Source organism: Notamacropus eugenii, chromosome 1 (genome assembly GCF_028372415.1).
Source record: "Notamacropus eugenii isolate mMacEug1 chromosome 1, mMacEug1.pri_v2, whole genome shotgun sequence".
NCBI lineage: Eukaryota > Metazoa > Chordata > Mammalia > Diprotodontia > Macropodidae > Notamacropus > Notamacropus eugenii.
In genome coordinates, this window is record NC_092872.1 from 218,174,144 (window position 1) to 218,198,886 (window position 24,743).

At 40.7% G+C, this 24,743-nt stretch overlaps 1 protein-coding gene across 1 annotated transcript in view; it reads left to right on the plus strand.

Annotated features, from left to right (window-relative positions):
- The first annotated feature begins 2,839 nt into the window (after positions 1-2,839).
- Positions 2,840-24,743, plus strand: part of DRGX (dorsal root ganglia homeobox) — a 45,847-nt gene continuing 23,943 nt past the window's right edge. Inside the window, exons 1-5 of the mRNA XM_072639240.1 lie at positions 2,840-2,905; positions 7,795-7,892; positions 9,988-10,089; positions 12,682-12,854; positions 12,946-13,058. Of these exons, the coding sequence (XP_072495341.1) occupies positions 2,872-2,905; positions 7,795-7,892; positions 9,988-10,089; positions 12,682-12,854; positions 12,946-13,058 (520 nt within the window). The 5' untranslated portion in view covers positions 2,840-2,871. The remainder of the gene's footprint in view (positions 2,906-7,794; positions 7,893-9,987; positions 10,090-12,681; positions 12,855-12,945; positions 13,059-24,743) is intronic.

The window sequence follows — 24,743 nt, forward strand, 5'->3', positions numbered from 1 at the left end:
GCAAGGTCTTGGAGAGCTTAGCTTTGTTATGCAAGCATCTGAGTCTTTAAGACTCCGAGACTAAAGTCGCCCATCTGTAAGCTGCTAGAGAGGGTGCAACTCTGTCTTTCACTCATGCCTACCCCCTTAAGGGGAACTAGCCCCAAGAGCGCTATAATGAAGTTATGACTATTTTATTAAGGCTTGTAGTGATCATCTCACCCCCTCTCCTTGGTGGGGTGGGGTGGGGGGATTTAGGCTTTTGGCTACAAGAGCCCCGACTGGTCCTGTCCCTGAAGTTTAAGAGTAGTTATGGAATCCCTCTTCCGCTATTTCTTTCCGTGGGGAAGAAGACAGACCTCTGAAGAACGCTTCGCGGGCCCATTCACAAGGAACTAGGAAGCCTGGAAGTTAGATCACTCGCTTGTGGCCCAAACCTTAGTCAGCTCCTCAGCCCTCTCTCCAGTAGGTCGACTTGACTGAATGTAAGTTCATCTTCAGGAAAGATTAGCGAAGGCTGTCCCATCCTCGCCCCCACTGTTGGAAATCTCCCGAAATGTGGCACTCACACGCTGCTCCACCTACCCAATTTCCGACTGGAGAAGAGTTTTAAACTGTTTCTTCTGAGCAGCGGAGCCAACCTTTCCCCAGGTCGAGCCCAATTTGTTTTCTTCGCTGAGGGCGCGCCTCGACTCGAAACCCCAGCAAACGGTCTTAAATGAAGCCGCACCTTCCCACGAGCTCTTATTTCAAAGGGCCCACTGTGTATACCGAAGCAGCAAACAACTGTTCAGCTGTCTCACTCCCCACGATATCAGAAAAAGACATAGGTGCAGGACACGCGATTTCTTTTGTTCCAAATACTGTGTCTTTAAGATCGCGCCAGGATTCCGAGACCTTGCGGGGCTCTTCGCCTTTATTCGGTTGCTGCACAGAACATTATAATGTTTATAAAATATTCAATTTGTATAGTCTGTCCAAGAAGCAATTGTCCCAAAATAAAATCAGCAGTCTAGACGAAACATAGACACCAGAACTTATCAACAGTTGTCTGACTTGCATCTTCTGATGCATCTTGAGTGGGTCATAATACCAACTTTATTTTCAGTGGTGCATAAATTAATTACACGCATTTAATAACCAAAATATCATTATATTCCCCCTTTAATATCATAAAGGCTTTCCGCCAGGGAAGCACTTAATAGTGCAGGGGGCCATAACAGGCTATTATCCTTGTGTAATGCTATTACAGAACCAATTATACGCCATTAGACTTGCTTTTTTTTGCAGTTTATGTGATTTGATCCAATCCCGCGCCCCTGACTTGAAAATTTCAGCTCGGTACTTTGGAGTTTAATTTTCACCCAGGCAGAGGGAAGGGCGGTCTCTCTCCGCTGAGTGTCTGCCTCGGATGCATTTTAAAAGTAATTGCGAAGGGTCCCACCGCATATCATTTGCAGACTGGAAGCGAGCATAAATCCAGGGACCCCTTGCTGAGAACAAAATCAAACTTTCCTTTTGTACGATCGCTTGGAAAGGGAAGTCGTGTGCAAAGCGTCCCCCCAAAACCCATCCGGCGGGCAATTACCGGAGCTTTGTCAATTTCCAATCCGGGAGCCGCTGGGCCTTCGCCACAAGAGCAAGTACCGAAAAAAAAATCTCTTTATAAATATATATCTCCCTCCCTCCTCCACCTCCTTAAATAAGGTTTTAGTCTATGGGAGCTGAACAGAGGACCGAGGGAGCAAGGAGAAATAGAAATGTTCATAGAATAATTTTGTTTGTTTCTGGTTTGTTATGGGGTGGGGGGGACGACAACCAACATTCCTGATGTTTGCTGAGAAATGACGGATTTTTTTTTAAACACCACGTGGGCCATTTGTAAGGCCCAGTAGACCTATCCAAGTTACTCACTGTAGACAGCGCTGGAAATAATCAGATTAAGGCCAATTATGCGTGAGATTATAAAGGCAAGTGCTGAGAGGCAGATCATGCTGTAGACAGATATAAAGACATCTGGCCACTTCCCGAACTCTGTAGAGTCCTTCTGTGATTGCAGCCGGCAATTCCCAGCTCCTTACGCTGCCTAGATGTCCGACTGGTGCTTTCGTTTCTACTCGCATTAGGTATGGGGCGCCTCATCTTTATTTTCTCTCTTTTTTACCCAGCTCACATGCGTTTAATATTAGTTACTTAACAGAAACTGTCTGTCAAATGGAACCAGATTTACAGGATGTATCTCGACACCGTTAGAAATGAAGAGTCACAATATGAGGAAGGAAAGGAAAGGAGTCTCTTCCCTGCTGCCGTCTGCTCCTATTAGTTTAGAAGACATAATACTGTTAGGTCTTGGTGTTTGTCTCTCGGTTTTGTCCGCCCCCCACTGAAGACTGTGTGTCTGTCTCTGCTCTCCCTCTCGGGAGTCGGGGGAGGGGGAGGGGAGGAGAGGGGGAACTTTGGGTTGGAGATGTTTGCCTAGGGAGTTAGATGTACAGATGAAAGAAAGAATCCATTCTCCTGGACTCACTCAGAAGGATGCATGCATAGACAAATTCCGTTAAGTGGATAATCTTCAAGTTTGAATTCGGGGGAGGGGGCAGAAAAGGTAATTATGTCTCATCAAGGGGACACAACGACCCAATATGGGCTAGAGAACGTGGGGAGAATTTTCCTTTTTACCTCATGAAACCAGGGTAACTCCAGCCTCTCTCAGGGGTGTTACACAGAAGTGATGCAGTTTGGGGTTTGACTTGAATCTTCTACCTTCAGACTGAAAGGGGGTGGGGCAGAGCAAGGGGGCAGGGAGGCAGAAGAGAAGTATAGGAAAGAAAATACCTCTGTTGTTTGCCTTGCAGCTCTGGACCCCAGTCCGAACCTGCTTCCCAGTTTGCAATGTTTTATTTCCACTGTCCTCCGCAGTTAGAGGGTGAGTGTTGTCGGCTCAGACCGCGTGAAAGCCCCAAACTCAACTTTGTGGGGATGGTGGGGAACGCGACAGGATATGTTTCGGCAATGTGTATTTATTTATTTTCTGGAGTGTGTGTGTATGTGTGTGTGTGTGTGGGCGGGGTTGGTGGGGCAGCAGAGCTAATTTGCCTCAAGACCCTTGTAAGGTCCCAGATCTTAAGAGAAATCGCAGTGAGAGCTTGAGAAAGGGCTAGAGAATTGGGACAGAGTCTGTTGGGTCATTTCTGAGTTTTTCTTTCCCCATAAGTGTTGTGCTAGCTGTTCAGGTGTTTCTCGGGTTTAGTGGTGCTCAGCTCTCTCTCCTTCCTTCCTTTCTTATTTTCTTGCTTAAATTCTTTTCCTTTCTTCCTTTCCTTTTTCTTTCCTTCCTTCCTTCCTTCCTTTCTTCTTCCTTCCTTTCTTCTTTCCTTCCCTTCCTTCTTTTCTTTCTTTCTTCTTTCTTTTCTTTCCTTTCTTCCTTATATTTCTTCCTCCCTGCTCTCTTTCCTTCTTTCCCTCCTTCCTTGCTGATCATTCTTTTCTACCTCTTCTTCTTCCTTTACCCTTTCCCTCCTTCTCTTCTTTTCCTCGTTCTCTTTTTCCCCCCTGCTCAGAGTGACATTTTGCCACCTGCCTCCCCTCTGAGGAGAGAGCCCACAGTTCAGCCCCCGGGCTATGGAGGAAAAGCCTATTCCCCCCTCGCTGCACAGATGTTGGTGTCACGCCTCTAATCGGGGGACTTTCTAAACCCGCCCAGGCTCCTCCCCAAGCCAAAGGGGCAGCATAAATCTTTAATGTTATTTTACCAACAGTCTGTAAAATGATTAGGGTAGAGGAGTTGGGGAGAGGTTGTATGGGGTTCCAAAGCTTTTTGTAGTTTTTGTGCTGAGAATTTATAATCATCTGATTGAGTATCTGGGATTAAGGCCATGGGGGAGAGAAACAAGGCAGGGCAAGGACTTGAACTTGCTCAGTTTTCACTGTAGGTGCTGATCCTTGGACAAACCATGAACAGGTGAAAATACCCTCTAGCACCGCTCTCCCCCCTCCCCATGGGTGAGTCTTTAATTTAAGAGGTGTGTGTGTGTGTGTGTGTGTGTGTGTGTGTGTGTGTGTGTGTGTGTGTGAAAAGCAGGCTTTCTTTTCTTTCTTTCCTTTTAAGCGATTTGAGAGAAGTCCATAAGGTTAAGACTGCACAATAACCCAGCTTGGCCTACTCTCCCTTCCCTGAAATGTTATAGGAAACACGAAAAAAATTCCTTCTCAGCTTCTGTCCCCTTCAACATAACATGGACAGTGGCTTCCTAGCTACTTACAGAAGCTTAAGGGCTTTGTTGGTAAGTCTCTTAAGAAACTACTGGTCAGTGCTGGCAACTTTTCCCCACTCCCGCTTTAAGGAGAGGAGATGGAGGTGAGTTGTGATCTCCAGATGTCTGGCCTGTTTGCTCTTTAAGGTCCTGGAAACAGAAGTTGCTATCAGCTGATGCCTTTGTGTGGTATCTGTACTTGATTGTAAACACCCTGCTGAGACCCTGCCTGTTTGTTTGCATGTATGTGTGTCCAGACAGTCAAATTCAGTGTTCCTCTAGCAATATGAGCAATTTTTTGGGTGGGCATTATGTCTAATTTGAGGACTTCTTTCAGGTCTTTGAATGAAGGCAAATGATCAAATATCGTATATATCATATAAATATCATGATATCATCAAAATATTATGATAAAATATCATGCAATAGCAGAGGCTTTTATTATTATTTTCTTTATTATGACTAATAACTCATGTTCACATAGCTTTCCAGCTTATAAAGTACTTTTCTTGCAGCAGTCTTGTGAAGTAAGTGGTAAAAAGAAGCTATGTCATTCTAAAGGCTGAGTCATTTTCACAACTTCCTGCAAAGTTATTAAAGTTTCAATAACCTGAATCCCACTTTCCGCAACATTATTATTATTATTATTTTTCAAATGGTGTAGAAAATGCCAGGGATGTGAATGTTATCTAACCAGTTGTTTGGTACTCCTATTGGAAGGGGGAGAATGAAAGGGATAGATAGAATAGAAGGAAGAGTCAAGAAGACTAGACACTGGCCCACTAAGGTTTCAGAGGGAAAATGTTCATACTTTCTCATTATTATTTTTTTTAATTTGGAACTGCTGCACAAGTGGCTTCTGTGTACATTGGTTTTGTTAGATTGAGGCTAACTTAGAGGTTTTCCATCTCAGCAAGACAGAGATTATTAGAGCAAGACGAACTTTAATAACATTCCCGTTTTGGGATGTGTACAGCATATCCTGTGGAGCGCACATGTGTACACGCCTTTTGTAACAAAACATATTTGCACTCTAAGTTACGTTGGCTTCTCAAAGAAATAAAGCCAAGCCAGTGTGCCCAGAAAAATATATAGTAAAGACACAAGGGGAAGATTTGTATTTAACTGAGTGGCTGACCAGATGTGCCCTGTTCTACTCTTGAGCACCTGCCTAGACTTGGAACAATTACAAACTGCTAACCTAGCATTTGGTGAAAACCAAAGAGTGTCCATGTCCTTGGCAAACAGTGAGCGCTGAATTTCTTTATGGGCCAAGATGGAAAACTACACATAGTTCATATTTCGTCCATTTCAATGCTAACTTTGCCTTATTTCTTGACAAAGACCCATAAACTTACAGTGAAGACAGATGCTGCATTGAAGAGAGGCCCTAGCTGACTGGTTAACTGGTTGCACTGTTCCTTTCTCTGGATGAAAGAAAAGACTTGGGCTTTGCTGATACCCCTTTTCCTGTCATTAGCCTGGCTTCTCCTTCTGCTCTCCTGCCCATTCTGATCCAACACTTAGCTCAGTCCTTTACATGTAGTAGATACTTAATAGGTATTTGTGAAGTTGAATAAAATTGAACCATGGGATAGAAGGGTAGATCTTTTAAAATCATTTTCCACCTTTATTCAAACTTGTTCCCTTGTTAATGTTGCAAAATAGAGCTTTTTATTTTGGTTTAAATTAGTGTGGGAAAAAGGTGCCATGGATACCCTGGGCCAGAGATTGACTATACAAGGACCTGGTCAGCTTTTGGAATATTAATATGTCTTTATCTTTCATGAAATCTTTTTAGGTTAAAAGTTGATATGTTGTGTTTTAGTTCAGAAGACATCCCTGGTCTAATGTTTGTAAACCTCAAAGTGAGATATAAATGAGAGCTACTAGTTCATCATCATGCATGTATTTAGGTATATTCATATTATTTATTCTAAGCACAGTTATTTAGAAAAATAAGTCTCAGGATTGTGGACAAGTCATTCCACTTCTCCATTTTTTCATACTCTTTGGAAACTTTGATTATCATTATTGTTCACTGTTTCAAGAAGTCATTTGACTCCCTGAACCACAAATACCTCACATTTGTTTTGTTTCAAAAGGAGAATGTTTTGTTCCCTGTACTGTAATAAAGATGTGAGGCTTTGCTTTTTAAGTTTTGAATGAGCCGGGGGAGAAATGTTTGTAAATTAGCTTGCTGTTTTAAAGAAGAATTTGAATACGTAGTAACATGTAAATAGAAGTCAGGGGAGTACTATGTCAAAATACATTGTGGTCTAGCATAGAGTCTACTATAACTAATGAATTAAGGAAAATGTAAACCTTTTTCACATCTAAGAATTAACTACATCCTTGTCTAATGTGTTGCACCTCTGAATAGTGTTGTCCATGCAATTTGGCTGATAGGTCCCTGCTAGTTAGTATATAGTGATTCTAATAATAACATCCCAGAGTGCCAAGCTGAAAAATCTTTTGGTAAATGCAGAAGTCCTTACCTATTTTCCTAAGGAGCCATCACGGACTAACAAATAAACAGTACACATTTGGAAAATGGTCTACAGGCACATTTGGATCCATGTTTAGCCCCAACTTGTTGGGAGCTTTCTATATTTTAGAAAGGAAAACAAAACCCAAACTCTTCCTTTTGAGGGAAAGCTTAGAGCTATTACTACCCATGTCTTTACTGGATGCTGGCTGCTTGATTGGAGAAGAGCCCCCATCTTATTCTATATTTCATTCATTGATTCCATTGTCCTCATAGTCATTTTTGCTAGCTGTCATGGTTGTAACAGAGCCATTAGGGTGCAACAAATGCATTGCAACCAATTGTAAATAATTATCATTCATAAATTTTCACCCTAGAAGTATGCTGGTATTCAAAAAGAAAGATCACTGTAATTCTGAGGGCTTTTTAAAAATTAGTTTTCCTGTCTCTAATCCTGCTCCACATAGAGACATGAGAAAACATGAAATTGTTCTTAGAATAGATGAGCAATTGTTTAGGGATAGCTTAAATGCTCAGATGCTGTAAGAGACCTGGGAACTGGAGTCTTGGTATTTGCCAGATGTGTTACAAGATGGAAGTACCAGAGGGCTCTTGCCTCTGTTCCCAATTCAATTTCATTTGTAAGTTAGACACCAATCCAATAACAATCCAATGAGTATTTTTTGAGCAAGGCATTAGGGGTACAAAGAAGAAATATGACATAGTTCCTGCGTTCAAGAAGCTTATAGTCTGCAGGAGGTAGAGAGATATGACAAGAACACAAATAAGTATAATACAAGGCAGCTTTCCAATAAATGGACCTCCTGAAGTTGGGTAATATAAGTCCCTTCGTAGTGTAATTGAGATAGAGACCCTCTTGTTCAAGAGGGTAGAAGAACTCTTTGAATAAGAAAAAGATATAGTTTCTGCACATGTTGAAGTATAGAACTTGGGAATGGCCAGTGGGGATTCGGACATGCTCTATGATTGTACCATAACTCTCCTCAACCCTATGGCTCATGTTTTGAAATTGGGTGCTCTCCTTATAATTTGGATCCTCTCTGTCCTCAGTAGGCACTGCACCCTTTGGCAACCACTCCACAGGTGATTTTGATGATGGGTTTTTACGGAGAAAACAACGTCGAAATAGGACGACTTTCACTCTTCAACAGGTACCTAACTTCATTTCCTTAATAAGAGGAGTCTTTTGGACAGGTTCTCACTGTTTTCCACCCCAACAAAGATGTAAAGAAAAATTATTGTATTGTTCAAAGAGAAAATGGAAAATTAGACAGGCTAATGTGGTTAATCTAATTTTTCATTTCCTTGAACCATTTTCCATGTGGTCTGCAATCTATTTAGGGTTTTTTGGTGCTCATAAAGGAAGTGTTCACTAGTGGCTTTTTACTTTCCAGGCAGCATGGAACTATGTTGTAACAATAATGATGGTGACTTCTTACATTTGTATGATACTCTGTCAATTTCAAAGTGTTTTCACTTGCATTATATCATTTGTTCCCCTCAAAAACCCAGCATAGAAGTCATAGCAGGTATTATTTTCCCATCTGATAAGAAGTTGATTTTCAGGGAGGTTGTGACTTACCTAGGGTCCTATGATTAGTTTGATATGCTAGTGACCAAATCCTCTCTTTTCTAGTTTACCACTTTCTCCACTAAGCACACTTTTTAAAAAAGGTCATTTGAATAGACTTACTAATCTCTTGGAGGTGACTGGGAAGGAAATCAAAATCAAAAGAGATTTTGGATAGCTTTAGATTCATAATATACTAGAACAGAAGAGATATGAGAGATCATTAGCAGTGTTTAGACTATACAGCAAATTGTTTCTCTTGTCCTAAGTGTTAAAAATATAGTAAACTACATTCATCTATAAGAAGCATCCCTTGAATTTTAAATTCATATAAATTTTAAAGAAAAATTCAGCAATACTTTAAAAAAATTACTTATTCTTAGGGGTCGCTAGGTGGCACAGTCAATAGAGCACTTGCCCTGAAGTCAGCAGGACCTGAGTTCAAATCCAGCATCAGCTACTTGAAGCTTACTAGCTGTGTGACCTTGGACAAGTTGCTTAATCCCAATTTTCTCACCTCCACTAAAATAAAATATTAAAAAAAATATTTATTCTTGCCATAGTGAAACTACTAAGAAAAAATCAGTCAGCATATACTTAATAAGCACCTACTATGAACCAGACATATTCCTAAGTGCTGGGAAGATCATTAGAGAGACCTGGGTTTGAACCTTGGCTCTGTTAATTACTAGCTGTGTAAGTACGAGTAAAGTCATATTACCTTTCCAAAGTCCAAGTTCCTCCCTAGAAACAGAAAAGTGCTATTTGCTTCTTAGCACTCTTAGAAAGACCATCTTTGTGATGGAAGAAGCCTTAGAGATCATCTAGTGTAACTCATTGTTTTTATAGATGAGGAAAATGAGTGCCAGAGAAGTGAGAAGACTTGTCCAAGGTCACACAGCTAGTTAGTGTCAGAGGCAGGGTTCCAACTCAGATCTTCATGCTTCCATTCCAGTAATCATAGGATTATAGGATCATGAATTTAGAGCTAAAAGGGACTGAGGCCAAGTAGAGGCTTTGTAGTAGAGGCTAAGTAGCCCAGTCTCTTCATTTTGCAGATAGGAAACTGAGGCCCAGAGAGGTTACTCCTTTGAATTCCATGATCTCTGCTCAGCCATTGGGTTTTAAGAAGATATTCCCATGAGCCCATGGAATAAAAAGCAAACTATTGTATTTCCTAAAATAATTCTTTCTATAGCCTGAATTTAATCCTTGACCCCTACTTCTAAGTAGTAAATATCAGGGCAAGGGTTTGAAGTTAAGCCGTTTGACTCTAAAGTGAATGTTCTTTCTGTTGCACTATATTGTTTCTATGTTACTATACTCCTTTCCACCATATTATTTTTTTCTAAGAGATAATGGATGTGAAAGTGCTTTTTAACCCCTCTCCTGCCCTCCCTCACTATATACATGTGAACTATTATTAGTGAGGCTTTTTCTGTATTTCTAAGTGATTGAGTTTTTAGGTGTAGTCTGGTATTTCATAATAATTCCTCCCCCACCATCATTTCCTTTGTTTGAGATGGGAACCTGTCTTTGCACCAAAGGAGATGCTTCTAATGGATTCTCCAACTCCTGCAGCAACCCACTGTGATACCTCAGCATCCTTTGCCTTAGCTCCTGTTCCTATCCTTGTTCCACAGCCTTTTATCAATAAACCTTCCTCTTTTAATCAGCTGGAAGCTCTGGAGGCAGTCTTTGCCCAAACCCACTATCCAGATGTCTTCACCAGAGAAGAGCTAGCCATGAAAATCAACCTCACAGAAGCCAGAGTGCAGGTAAACATTCTTTTAAATTATTTAACTCTCTAATATTAAAGCTGGCAAACTTTTTTTTTTTTTTGACATCATGAATGCAGAGTGTACATTTGGCCAAAGAAAGCAAATGAAGACTATCTGTCATTTTCATGATGCACTTTAATAACATCAACATAATGTGGAATATTAGATTAGGTTGATTAATCGGTCATTCATAATTAACTAGTGATAATGTTCTACACTAATTTGTCCGCGTCTCTAAGGTACTAAATTACATCAATGCACATCCATTTCTTTGCTTTGGAGAGGGGAAAAAAAAAAAGCTGAGACGTGATTCTCTAAGCAGTCCTGGCTACTCTGTAGGGCTGGCTGGGCTAGTCCATTGTGGAGAGCCATTGCTTCCAGTGGGAAGTGTGGTCTCTTCTGAATTTAGAAGTTTCATCAAGTCAGACTTTTTCCTGTTATTCAGAATGCTTCAGAATTAAGAGTCTTCATAATGTGCTTACAATGGAAAAACCCTAAATGGAAGAGGCAAGCAGGAGTGTGAACCAGGCATGATGACAGTCTCTCATCAAGACTTATTTTCAATAGGCATATACTTATTCCATTTATGTGCATAAGCAAGCTAAGCAGATAGGTAAGGGCAAGAGATACCCCAAATAACTCGGCATATACTAAAGCTAGGTTGTCTGGGCTGAGCCATTCTTTGAGGACATTTATGGATTCATTTTATTTATGGGGTTTCTTGTGTGCTGTTCCTAGTCTTTTTTTATGCAGGGGCTTGGGGTTAAGGCTATGCACAGATCTAATTGTAGGAAATATAATGGTTTGCCTTTTGTTCCCTAGGGTCATGTTAGTATTTCTTAAAACCCAATGGCAGAATAGAGATAATGGAATTCAGAGCAGTAAATTGGGGATTGTAAACAAATTATTTCCCCTATAATCAGATTATGTGATCCTGATTATTAAATCTGAACATGAATCATTGGTCATATGCGGGCAAATTAAACTGATTATTATTTGGAAATGAAAATCTCCTTTTGCCAGGATACTATAGGTCCTTTTTTAAAATGCCAGTTTGGCGATAGCTGCCTAAAGACTGAACTGCAAATTGAGATAAATGGGACAATTATTGAGCATTCAGAAGTGGAAGATCATAACTTCTCCCTGAAAGGTGCAAGGGTGAGATAGGGGTGGTAACAATTAGAGGCCGGGAACTGTTGTTGGAGCTGTTGTTGGCTATTATGCAAACAGACAATGGATGCACCGAGTTGTTTGGTCTGCGTTAGCGTGGGACACGGGTATCAGCGAGGATGGGAGAAATGTTTACATTTGTACCCCTTGCTCATTCAAATATGATTAATGCACTCTAAAGCAGAGTCTTAATCTAAGCTGATGTTGTCAAACAATAACTAAATAGGGAAATAAATGACTTCATCATGCTCTTTCCTCAGAAGCCGGCGAACTGTCAGTGCAAAGTCATTAAAATATGATAATGAAAAATGGCTCAATTAAATGTTGTTATAGCTGTGACCTTCATTCAATTAAGACGCAAGAAAGTGCCTGCATTTTGCTTTGCATTTAACTGCCCTAAATTTAGAATATAGATAAAATCATTATTCAACGTTTGCTGATATGTGCAATTAAAAGCCAACTAAATAAAAAAAAAAAAAGATGATGTTGAAGGAGAATGATAATCGGGGACGGTGTGGGCAGGATAACATGCTGGTGTGGTCGGTGCCCCAGCCAGGCTCTGTGGAGTGCTAGGATTCCAATGGTAAGCCAGTGTGTGAAAGGGATTCAAGGCAATGTCACTGACGGGAATGGAGGGATGGGAAGAAAGAGGAAAGTCAAACTGGAAGACAGGAAAGCCTTTGTTAAAGTCAAATTATTTTTAAAGGAAGAGCAGCATATTGAAAAGAAACATGGCGTAGCAGTCAGAAGATATGGGTTAGTGACCCTAGACAAGTCACTAAATCTCAGCTGTAGTTATTTTTATCTTCAAAATAGGAATGTTTTCTGCCCAGTCTATCTCACAGTGTATATAAATGTAAGTTACTAGCCATTCAATCGATCGCCAAACATTTATTAAACTCCTATGATGTGCAAAGTGCTATTAATAATTTTAATAATGATAATGTAACAACAATAATATATCTACTACTGTTAAACCAGAACCTTCCTCAAGGGAAGAGAAATAGTTTTAACTTAAAACCCATGAAGCCAGAAAATGGAAAGAGCTGGAGCATTTTGTTCATTTCTAGACAAGACTCGATAGGTTTCCTTAGAAAAGCGTTGTTGACTCTGCCATCCCTCTGTAATGATGGATTAGAAATTATCTGTCACTTAATCTAGTGCCTGCACATAGTAGGGGCTTAATAATTGCTTGTTGATTGATTGAGATAATCAAAACACCTCATTTTGCAGGGAAGGAAAGCAATATGAAGTGACTTTACTCAAGGTTACATCTCTAGCAAATGAATTTAAAAAAGAAAAAAGCTTCTTGAGAATTTAGTAGAACTGAAGAAGCAGAATTTTAGAGAATTGAAATCCTTTTATTAACATGATGTATTTGGGGAGCAAATTTCCTGACTCTCCAGTATCGTGTCTTAGGTATGGTTTCAAAATAGAAGAGCCAAATGGAGGAAAACAGAAAGAGGGGCTTCTGATCAGGAGGGCTCTAAAGAGCCGATAACGGAAGTGACCCCCCCAGTGAGAAACATCAATTCCCCTTCCCCGGTGGAACCAACTCGAAACAAGAAGGATACTTTGGAAGCCCAGCAGAGGTAAGGGAGGACAGGTTCCCATCCCTTGGGAGGAATTGTGGCAGTTCACAGAGATTTGATTCGTTTCTAAATGATTTTCTTTCTCTACCAGCCTGAGTCGAACCGTGGGGCCCACAGGCCCTTTCTTCCCTTCATGCTTACCTGGAACGCTCCTGAACACAGCCACCTATGCTCAAGCTTTGTCACATGTTGCTTCATTGAAAGGTAAATAGAGGGATACCTTTGGGGGATTCTCCATCCTTGGCAGGGTGGAGTTGTTTAGGGTCCACCCAAGTGAACTTCTTTTATCATCAGAATTCTAAATGTGGCATCCTATTCCTCTTTGGGATTTAAGGTATGCTTTACCAGCATATATAATTATAGCTGTTAGTATTGTTAACAGCTGGATTATTCTTATTTTATAATCTAGTAATTCATTAGGCACCAGCCTATTCAGCTGCCCCAGCAGAGGATTCCACATGGCTTTTCTATAAGAACTCACATTTTTATTGCAATTGAAGGTTTACAAAACACTTTTCTCGCAACAACTCTCCACAGTAGATAGTGTAAGTATTATTATACCCATTTTATAGATGATAAAATAGAGCTGAGAATCTGAGTAACTTGAGACACAGGGTTAGGGCTGGTAGTTATCAGAACCTGCATTTGACTGGTCCAGTGACTCCAGAACCAAGGCCTTTTCTATTGCAATGTGCTGCTTCTCACTATTATCAAACATTTCTGTAACCATTCTTATAATTGAGCTTCCAATCAAACCAACGATAAGCAGGCAAGCAGGGCAGAAATTGTTATCCTCATTTAACAGATGAAGAAATAAAAGCTCCGAGTTTAAATGCCTTCCAACCCCATAGCTAATACAAAGAGCTTGGATTAGAATCGAGGCCTTGAGAATCCTGGTCAGGGTTTCTCTACCACAGACCACTCTAGTTTCTAAGTTTGTCCCTATCAGCCCTTATCCCCAGTCACAGCCTATCCCTTCAGGTCCCCACTCCCCCTCAACTCTCCACGTTCCACTCTAGTTGTGAGTTATCTGTTCGTCTCCCATTATGCCCCTAATCACTTTCTTAAATGTAGCCCTTTCTTTAGAAAATAACTTTTTTTTTTGCTTGGCCACATTTTGCTTGCTCTTCTCTAAGGTTCCCTACCTGTAAGAGATTCAGGTTATGTAGGACCTGCATATCTAGTAGTTGTTACTGTTATCAGGTAGGCAGAGTCTTTGTGTCCAGGCTGGCTTTGAATTTTTTTTATTGCGTAATAAATTTCAGATGCTTAGGGAAGTAGTAGAAAAGCGATGCATGAGGGTGGCCACTTGGTGGTTACTGGGTTAGCTTTCTGGCTATTTAGGACCAGTTTTTCTAAGTTTCTAGACTTTGATTCAATTAATTTCATTTCATAGGATGTAAGCTAAAGCTGACAATGATGTCAGAGGTCTTCTGGTCTATCCTCCTCATAGAGGAGGAAACTTGGGACCAGGGATTTTAAGGAACTTGTCCAAGGTCACTCAGAAAGCATCCAAGGCAGACTTTTAATACAAACTCTTTGTCTCTAGAGCTGGTGATATTTCTGCTGTACCAGGGATGGGGAACCTGCCCTGTACTGTTCAATCTGACAAGCTTTTTTTCAGGTGTCTTCATTGTGTCAAGGAAATGCCCCTGCATGAAGATGGTGCTGACATATAACCTTTATCCCATGCATAGATCTTGTTCTTTGGAGATCAGGACTGGGGATTAAAGCTACAATTTTATTGGTTTAGGGAATTCCTAGGGGAGCGAACTGCCTTTTCCAATGTAGGGCAACACCTTCAAAGTCACATAGCCAGTCCATGTCAGAAGAAAGAGTAGAATGTTCCTCTGGCTTCCAGGCTTCAAGGTTGGCTCTCCCTGCACTTTGCAAACTGCCTCATTTGTTCTTTGGAGTAAATCTATACTGCTCTGTGGGACTGGCCCATGGCAATATTCCCGAGTCAGCTAGCTTTTCCCTTCTTTTAATGTCCTTCAAGTATTTGAAGAGCTACTACCTGGAAAAGGAACTAGATTTGTTCTGTTGGCCCCTGAGGACAGAATTAGCAGCAACTGATGGAAGCTGCCAAGAGGCAGATTTAGACTGGATACCAGGAAAAACTTCTTAAGAATGAGAGCCATCTAAAAGTAGAATGAACTGACTGGGGGTGGGGGTGGGGCTGGGGTTGTAGCTTTCCGCTCACTGAAGGTTCTAAAGTGAAAGTGAAAGGGCCACTTCTTGGGGATGTTATAGAGTAAATTTGATTTCAGGTTTAGCTTAGGTTAGACAGCCAGCCCAGATACTTTATGACAATGAAATTCATGGTGCCTGGCACCTAATACAAACTGATTGAACTGAATTGATTCTTCCTGCATCTTCCACTTCTGAGGGCCATGTGCTCTCACGCCCCTCACCAAGGGAACATGCTGCTACATTTATTAACCCCAAGTACTAAGGACTCTGTTTTAGCACTCTTGGGGGTGGTTGCCATTTTAAGAGAGAATTCTAGAGTAGGATTACTATTGATGAGTTTCTGGGCAGCATGGGAAATTTTTCTGGGCAAGGAAGTCTTCTCTGCTCCTCTCACATCATATTCTGAAGGCTACTGCCTATACTACCTACATATAAGGCTAGCTCTGCTCTGTGTGTGTGTGTGTGTGTGTGTGCGTGTGTGTGTGTGTGTGTGTGTGGTATCTTCTTCCAGAATTGCATCTAGTTCATTTCAGTCAAATTTTATTAGACCAGGGAAAGTGAGGCATTTTATCTTATTTTTTTAACTTTCTATTTTTCAAAAAAATTAAAAGTATTTATTTTACAAGCATTTATTATATTTTCTTCTCACTCCTCCCATCTGAACACTTAAAAAGAGAAAAAAAAATCATAACAAATATGCTGCAAATTCTCACATTGGCCATATCCAAAAAATGAATGACTCAGTATGTGTTTTAGGTCCATTACCTAGAGGCACAGTGCATAGAATGCTGGAGCAGCTAGATGATGCAGTACATAGAACACTGGTCCAGAAGTCTAGAGTACTTGAGTTCAAATCCAGTCTCAGACATTTACCTAGCTGTGTGACCCTAGGTAACTCACTTAACTCTGGTTGCCTCCCTCCTACTCCCTCCGCCTCCCCCCAAAAAAAATCGGCAGCAAAGCATGCTGGGCTTGGAGTCAGGAAAACCTGAGTTCAAATCTAATCTCAGACATTTTCTAGATGTATGACCCTGGGCAAGTCACTTAACTTTTGTTTGCCTCAGTTTCCTCATCTGTCAAATGAAGTACTAATAGTACTATCCTCCCAGGGTTTTTATGAAAATCAAATGAGATAATAATTTATAAAGTGCTTAGCACAGCACCTTGGCACATAGTAAACACCTTATAAAGGTTAGTTATCATGATTATTATAATTATTGGAGGTGGGTAGCAAACGTCATCTTCAGTCCTCTGGACCCTTTTAAAAATTATTGCATTGATTTGAGTTCTAAAGTCTCTAAAGTTTTTTGTTTTAATGTTGGATTGTTTGAGGAGAGGCATTTTTTTCTTACTCTAGATTCAATCTTTGAGGTAAATTGGGAAATACAGATGAAAGTGAGGTATAACAGACCCTTGGCCAGCGCAAGGCTATTAGGAAAATTCAGACCAGTACTATGGAAGTCAATCTGTGGCACCAAGTCCAGGATCCAAAGTCCTCATTTGAGACATTGGGCAGGGTGCAATGCTACTGCAAGAAACTACATAGGATTTGGACTTGGAACATGGGAGCTCCTGTCACTTCCTAGTCATTTGACCTTGGGCAACCATTTTAACTTTATTGAACTTCCATTTCCTTATGGATAAAAAGGGGATAAGAATACTGAAACTACTCACCTCTCAGGGTCATTGGAAGGAACCAATTAGATAAGTATGTAAAGTGCTTTGTAACCATAAAGCATGATACCAATGAGAACTATTTTTATGCTTTATGATGGTGTAATAACGTTGTCTCTCATACTGGAATTGTTACATTCTTATTTTTAGCTATAGCCTTTCAAAATGATGGTGACCGTACTTGGAATCAATGGATACCTCAGATAGCCTTTGCCTGGCATAGACTCGAGTTTGCAATGGAGACTGCATTCACATAAGCACAATAAATGTCACTAGATGTTTTAGACTTGCAACTTATCCTTTGGACCCTTACTGCATCTTGGCTAAGCATTTGCTGCTGGGAAGTAACAGGTTTCAGGTGTGTTGCAGAAATGTACATTTGAAGGGCAACAGTCATCTTTGCTGAAAGGCAAGAGGAAATTTTCATTAGTGTTAATGGATTTACTGATTCCAGTAGGAGCTACATGGAGTGGAAGGGCTCACTAACAGATGGAGGTGTGAAAAGAGGAGATCTGGGAAGGAGCATTAGGAGAGGCTTTTATTTTTTTAAAGCAGATTCTCCGTTTCTTTGAACTGGGACTGTTCTGGCACCTGAATTATCCTTCTTGGTCAGTAGGCAGCTAGAGACAGGAAAAGAATCTGTGAGGCATTTGGGGTTATTGGGCACAAATGGGCACAGAGATGTGGGAGGAGGAACACATCCTTTTCCATTTGCCATCAGAATCCTTGAAAGCTACACTGTAGATGTCGTCTGACCTAAGTAAGATTGATTGCAATTGTGGGGGTTCCCAACTATTTTCAGTTTCTATCCCCCTTGGTTTTCTGTTAATCTGCATCTGCCTCCTATTCAATCTGAGAGAAAATAAATTCTAACATTTTCCAGAACAGGCATATAAGAAATAAAGAGATTGATGATGTCCTACAGTATAACATAGTTATTTATCAAGTATTACCTATTCCTTTGACATGTTTCTTGTGTTTCCTAGGGGAGGAGTATGTGTACCCCAGGTTGGAACCCCTAGCCTTCCTAGCTAAATAAAAGTAGCAGGGATAGGGTTGTAGCAAAAGTAATTTTTTTTATTTTACTGATATTTAATTAGTGTTATGTAAGTTGGAAAAAAAAGTAGTTGCATTGTAAATTTAAAGGGCAACATATATGTATAATCTTGGCTTTGGAAAGACTGACCCCTGGCAAAATTGGGATATTCAGAATCATGAAATCTTAGCAAGGAAGATAACTTAAAATGTCATCTTGTTCAGTCTTCTAATTTTACAGATAAGGAAACAGGAGGTCCAGTGAGAGGAAGTGACTTATTGACCTCGTTAGGCCTTTGCCCAAGGTTATTAAACTGGGATGTTTTGCCATCTCTTTTTGCCAGGTCCTCTTGTGTAATGTATGGCCTCTGCCTGGGGTGTTTGTTTTTTTTAAAAGAAAATGCCTGAGATAGTAATGACTTAACCCAAAGGAACAAATCTCTGATGCTAAAATTTTAGATTCCAAGGCAGGGAGGGGCAAGTGTGTGTGTGGGGCACTTACCAATGCCCCTCAAGTTACACTTTGTAGGGCTGTTTTTGTATGGACTGGCTTGTATGTTAGTATAATCAGGATATTAAATAAAGACTCCTAAAACCAGATAAGAGGCGATTCTAAATCAGAAAAAATTGAGTCAGGTCATTTATATAAAGGTGAGGACAGGGATATTTCAACAGGAAGTCAAACTCACTCTTTGAAAAAGGGGAAGGGAAATGGAAGGAGGGAAGAGGGAAGGAAATAAGTATTCATATAGTGCCTACTGTGTGCTAGACATTGTGTTAAGCACTTTTACACATATTTCAGGTTTTGAGGAGATATTTATAAGAAGTCAGGACTGTATACTGTCTTCACCTCACCTGAAAAGCACAATATGCCTCCTGTCACACTGAGAATGGAAGGAAAGTGGAGAATAGGTCACGAGTTATAGAGTGCAGGGTCATGCATGAGACTTTTGGATCAGGAATGACTGTAAGTCCAGTACTACCTTCAATGTCCTGCTCTTGACTCTGTATAAAATAACAACAACAACCCAGCACTTTACAAGTTTGCAAAATGCTTTACATGTTATCTTATTTGATCCTCACAACAACCCTGGGAAGTTGGTGCTATTATTATTATCCCCATAAACAGATGAAGAAACTGAGACTGAAAGAGACTTGCCCAGGGTCATATAACCAATAAGTATCTGAGGCAAGATTTGAACTCAGGTCTTCCTGACTCTAAATTTAGCCCTCTACCCACTGTACCACCTAGCTTCCTTTGGCTCTCCCAATCTGGGTACATGCTTAAAATCTGTCAAGGGTACAAGAAAGCCTCTGAGGTTTTTTTTTTTAAATGAAGAAATTCCCAGTTTCCCAACCTTCCCAACTCAACTCAAATGCTGCCTCCTCCAGGATTGCCCCCTAGCTGATCATGATTTTTCCTCCCCTTGACTTTACATGAACATTTTGCTTGTAACTCTCTCATGAATTATATACTATAGTTATTTGTGCATGTGCCCTATCTCCCTAATAAGCTGTAAGTTCTATGAGAATAGGAACTGTATCTGAACTATATTGCCAGGTGCAGTACTTTACACATAGCCGATGCTTACAAAAATGTTTGTTGAACATGGTTCATATTGAAGTGGTCAAAGAGCTTGTACTGCCCTGGTATAGATGGATATAAGGCAATATGAATGCCACACCACTCATTAAATGACTAAGATGTGCAAAAATAAATACCTACATTGTCCCTACCTTCATGGAACTTACAATCTATTTGGGGTAAGAAGATGATGTGGACAGAGACAAATATAATGAAAGATAAGGAGTGACAGGGGAAAAAGAAATGTCTAAGATGCTCTTGAAAAATATTAGGAGGAAACTTTGGGGCTAGCCCCTGGCAAAATTGGGGATATTCAGAATCATGATGGGAACTTAGAGATCATCTTGTTCAGACTTCTAATTTTACAGATAAGAAAAATAATGTCCCAAGAGGGGAAATGACTTATTGACCTTAGATCAGGAATCAGAAAAAGATTTCATAGAGGAGATAGTGCATGCAAGAAGAATCAGGCTTGACCCTGGTTAAAACCATGGAATAGACATGGCCTGTCTTTGGTATCATTCCTTTTCTTCTTTCCAAGTTCTTCTGAGTCCTTATTTGTTCACTGCACCATCCCCCCTTACTCAAGTGACCCCGTTGTTATCTCAAAGAATTAATACTCAGTACCTTGAATTCAGCACCCAATCCTGGTTGCCCATTTTGGGTAGAACTTTTCTCTGTTGTTCCATTCATTAAAAATCTATTTTTCTTGTGTTTCAGTTCTAGCTAGGTGACTCAGTACATTAATACTAAGATGTCCATGTTGCCCTCCTAACAACTTATGCCTTTTAAAAGGGAACTGGTAGAGACATAATGCCTTAACTCAAAAGGATAATTTTCTGCTGTTGGGGAATTTTAGGCTGTGGTCTATGTTGGGTTAGATATTAAAGAAGATGGATTGAAAGAAAGGGAGAAAATGTCTTTATTTTTCATCAATATTTCCAAGGACCTGTGATTATGTTTGAATGCGGTCTTCACTGATGCAGATTAAACCTCTTAAGATCTACCCTTCATTGGCATAACCTTGGACAATTCAGAGCCCAGTCTTTCTGTGGTACCCTCAGAGGCACTGTAGACTCTGCCTATGTGTAAAGGTAGACCTCATCGTGCCATTTACAAAATTCCTCTGGGTTTGACTGTTGCAAATCGAAGAGGTGATGGGCCTCTGAAGGCTGTAGCTGAGTCTGTCTAATCAGTGCCTAAGAGAATGAGGGGAATCATGACCATGAATGATAACAATTCTGGGGTGGGGTACAGGGGTACTATTGGCATTAATGACACAAGCCATTAAATGCCAAGAATGACACTGAGCTGACCCACAGGGGCTGACTCATTGGGTAGGCTGGGAAGCTGGACTCATGTGCTGGCATCAGCAAATAAACAGGGGGAAAAGATACCCACACAGATCAATCACTTATCTCCTTGGTGATTATTTTCATGTGTGCCCTGGAAACCTTTGCAAAAAATACTCTCACAGTCCAAGAATTTCCGTGTGGTTTAAAATATATGAGCTTGGTAGTTCTATCCTAAATAATGTCCAGATATTTAACACTCAATTGTTTTGTGGTCCTTGTGGGGTTTGCTCTGTGACTATTTTATTACTCATTCTACCCACTTCCTCTCATTCTCTCAGGCTTCCCCCAACAAGTAGGACTTTAATCTCTTTAACCTCTACTCTACCTAAGAATAGTGAGCAGATTTTCCTAGTTCTTTATTTTGATGCCCAGAGACATATCTAACTTTTATACTGTGGTCCATATTCACTCATTCTACCTTGGATTACTTTAGTTCCCTAATGGACTTCCTAACCAATTTTTATTCATGATGATAATAGTCTCTACGTCTGCACATAAATAATCATCGACAGCGCTCTAAGGTTTACAAGGTGCACTTTTTATGCTTAATCTCATTTAATCTTCTCCATAATCATATGGGACAAATATTACAGGTGACATTCCCATTTTACAGATGAGGAAAGGTTCGGAGAAATTTAGCAACTCACCTATGAGGGCAGTTAGGTGGCCCAGCGAATGGCATGATGGACCCTGAGTTGGGAAAACCTGACTTCAAATATAGCCACAGACATTTACTAGCTGTGTGACCCTGGGCAAGTCACTTAACTTCTATTTGTCTCAGGTTCCTCATCTATAAAATGAGAATAATAACATCCTGCATGTCCCGGGGCTGTTGTGAGGGTCAGATAAGAAAATATTTGTAAAGTTCAAAGTGCAAACTTTAAAGAGCCATATAAATGCTGGCTATTAATAGTATTATTACCTATTTATGTATATGGTAGCAGTTGGGTGGTACAGTGGATAGAGTGTTGGTTCTGGAGTCAGGGCAAATCATTTAACCCTGTTTGCTTCAGTTTCCTCATCTGTAAAGTGGGCTGGAGAAGGAAGTGGCAAAATACTTCAGTATCTTTGCCAAGAAAACCCCAAATGGGTTCACAAAGAGTTGGACATGACTGAAAAATGACTGAACTACAACAAAATTGATATGCGTATCTCCCTCCCTCCCTCCCTCTCTCTCTCTCTCTCTCTCTCCGCATATATGTATGTGTATATGTAGTCAGAAGCAGAATGTGAGCCCAGATCTAACTGAATTTTAGGTCTAGTGAACACCATGAAAGGCATAGGGAAGGCTGGACCACCTCAAAGGGGTTTGTTTGTCCTGTAGCTTAGAGGTAGCTTCCTCTATTTTTGAGAAGGGAGGACGAAAGCAATCACAAAAGTTCACTCACAATTATATTAATATAATGTATTTCACAAGTGACTTGCTCTTGGTCACACATGTAGTAAAAGAAAAACAGATTTGAACCCAGGTCTTTTGATTCATGGTCCCGTCCCATGTTCTTTTTGCGACACCAAATTGCTTTCCTACCTGGTTGGCCACCAATTTTACTTTGTACTTCACTGCTCCCCTTGTACCAAGTGTCAGCTCATGGGGGCTTCATCCTGCCCTGGAAGTCCTCTCCTGATGAACTCCACCCACCGTCTTGACATTATGGGAACTTGATCCTCCTTGTTAGGAAGAGAGAGTATGACCTTGAAGTATGACCCTTCTCTGACACATTCTTTTTCCATATCCATAGAGGTGACTGGCAATGTAGGAGTCCAACCTTCATGATAGACTCTCTCCCAATCTTACCTTCTTCCTCTCTTTTATTTCCATTTTAGGGGATTGAGATTAGGTAAAAATCAAAGGATCAGACTCCAAGATGTTATGGGCTACTTGGGTTGAAGAAATGTTTAAAGCTGGAGATTGAAAGGGGCTCTTTCCTTCAGTTTCACCACCATTTTTTCTCACTTTTTAACTTGGAATTGTGTACTTGGCTTTAGGTGGCTCACTTTGCTGTGAGCAAACTCCAGACAGGTAGAGCTGTCTCATGGTAGATGTACAGCCTCTCGAGGTAGAGATTTCCCTTTTACTGGAGGTTGTTTTTTTTTTTTTTTAATGCTGTAGGGGAGATATGAGTTGGACTAAATTACCTCAGAGGCCTCTTTCAAACTCTAAGAGTTTGTAACATCTTAGATAAAGTTGGGTCTCGTTAACTTGAAGGAATGACTTTCTAATGTTGGAACATTTTAGACTGTGGCTTGTGTTTACCAATACCTTTCTTCTAGTTACTATGCCTTCCCTTTCCTTTTGGAATAGCCACATCTAGTAGGGGCCTGGCAAAGATCTAGGTGTCACTGGAGCCCCTACATAGAGGTAAGAAGTGGAAAGGGATAGAGCCTTGGGGGTAGCCTCCCACTTTCTGATAACTGAGAGCTATAAGCATTTCAGTAATTGGTGTGGTGAAGATGATGGAAGAGACAGAGGTCTTGCCTTGCCTTACCTATCTACTCTAAATGCCCCAAAGAGAGAATCCTAGGCTTTGAAAAAAAAAAAGCATACCTGAGGCTTTCCAGATAAATAGCAAAGACTTTAAAGACCATGAAAATATGTTTGCACCAATATTAAGCAGTGAGATGTTGGTCAAGTAGAACCACTCTCTTTTAGTGGTATCAGAAAGCTCCTGGAAGAGACAAACTTAACAACTTCCTTGTGTTTCCATGACGTAGAAGCCACAATATTTGGTTACATATAATAGTAGGAAGAACGAAACTCAAGTCCATTGCTTGGTGTAGAATCTTGAATAGGACAGGCACTATACCTTTCAGAGTCTCAGTTTCCTTAACTGTAAAATGGGAAGGGTCTTGGACTATATGACCTCTAAGGTCTCTTCCAGATTCTTTTATCAATATTCACACACAAATACAAGTGGTGAGTGAGTGGTAGCTCCTATCCTCTCCCCTCCCCTCCCATCCCCTCTTCTCACCTCTTCTCCTTTCTTCTCCTCTCCCTTCCTAGGGTGTTCTGCCCCGGGGAAGGTAAACTTCATAGCCAAAAGCTTCCTTTCTTCCTCTGAGTTTACTGGCTACATTTCTTGTTCAAAGTTGCAGGATTAAACCCAATTAGCTCTGGAGCTCATAGAGTGGACAACAAGTCCCCACTCACCTAGCACAGAGTGTGTGTGTTCATCCTTCGTTGCCCAAGAAGACCATGCCATCAGAGAAATAATGGCATGACTTGCACTTGACTTTGTTTTGAGTGATGGAGGGCTGTGCAGGTCACCAGCCTCACTTTTCCTCCAGAGCCATCTGAATCCAGTGACCAGATACTCATCAGGATGACTGGAGATGATCCAGGATGAGGCAATTGGGGTTAAGTGACTTGCCCAGGGTCACACAGCTAGTAAGTGTCAAGTGTCTGAGGTGAGATTTGAACTCAGGTCCTCCTGACTCCTGCACTGGTGCACTATCCACTGTACCACCTAGCTGCCCAGTGCAGAGTAGATGTAATAACTAAATAGTAATTGTTTCTCTTTTACCTAGGAACTCTGAGGGTCTTCCCCTCTCCGTTTGATTTTTTTTTTTTAATTAAAGGAGTCATCCCTTGTGTACCTTAAAGAAGCCTATTCATTGAATGGGTGTATCTCACTCAAAGTAAGATTGCGATACTTGGCCTGAAAGGGCCAGGATCTCATATTGCATCCTGGGCCATTTCCAGTCGTCCTGATGAACATCATGCCACTGGACCCAGAGGGCTCAGGAGAAGAAGGTGAGGCTGGTGACCTTGCACAGCCTTCCCTCACTCAAATCAAAGTCAACTGAAAGTTATGTTGATGTCATGGTTTTCTTTGAGAACAAAGGACAAACACAATTCAATATTCAAAGTGAAGCCAATAGAAAAATGAATCTGGTAATAGATACAGGGGGTGTGTCATTACATGCACTTATTGGAGTTTTCGGTGTCAAAGAAATGCAAGGAGGCTCATTGATTCTCCAACCCTCATTCATTCATTAGAGCCAGTACCAACATGTCTTCATGGTCTTGATGTTTAAAGATTGACTTTA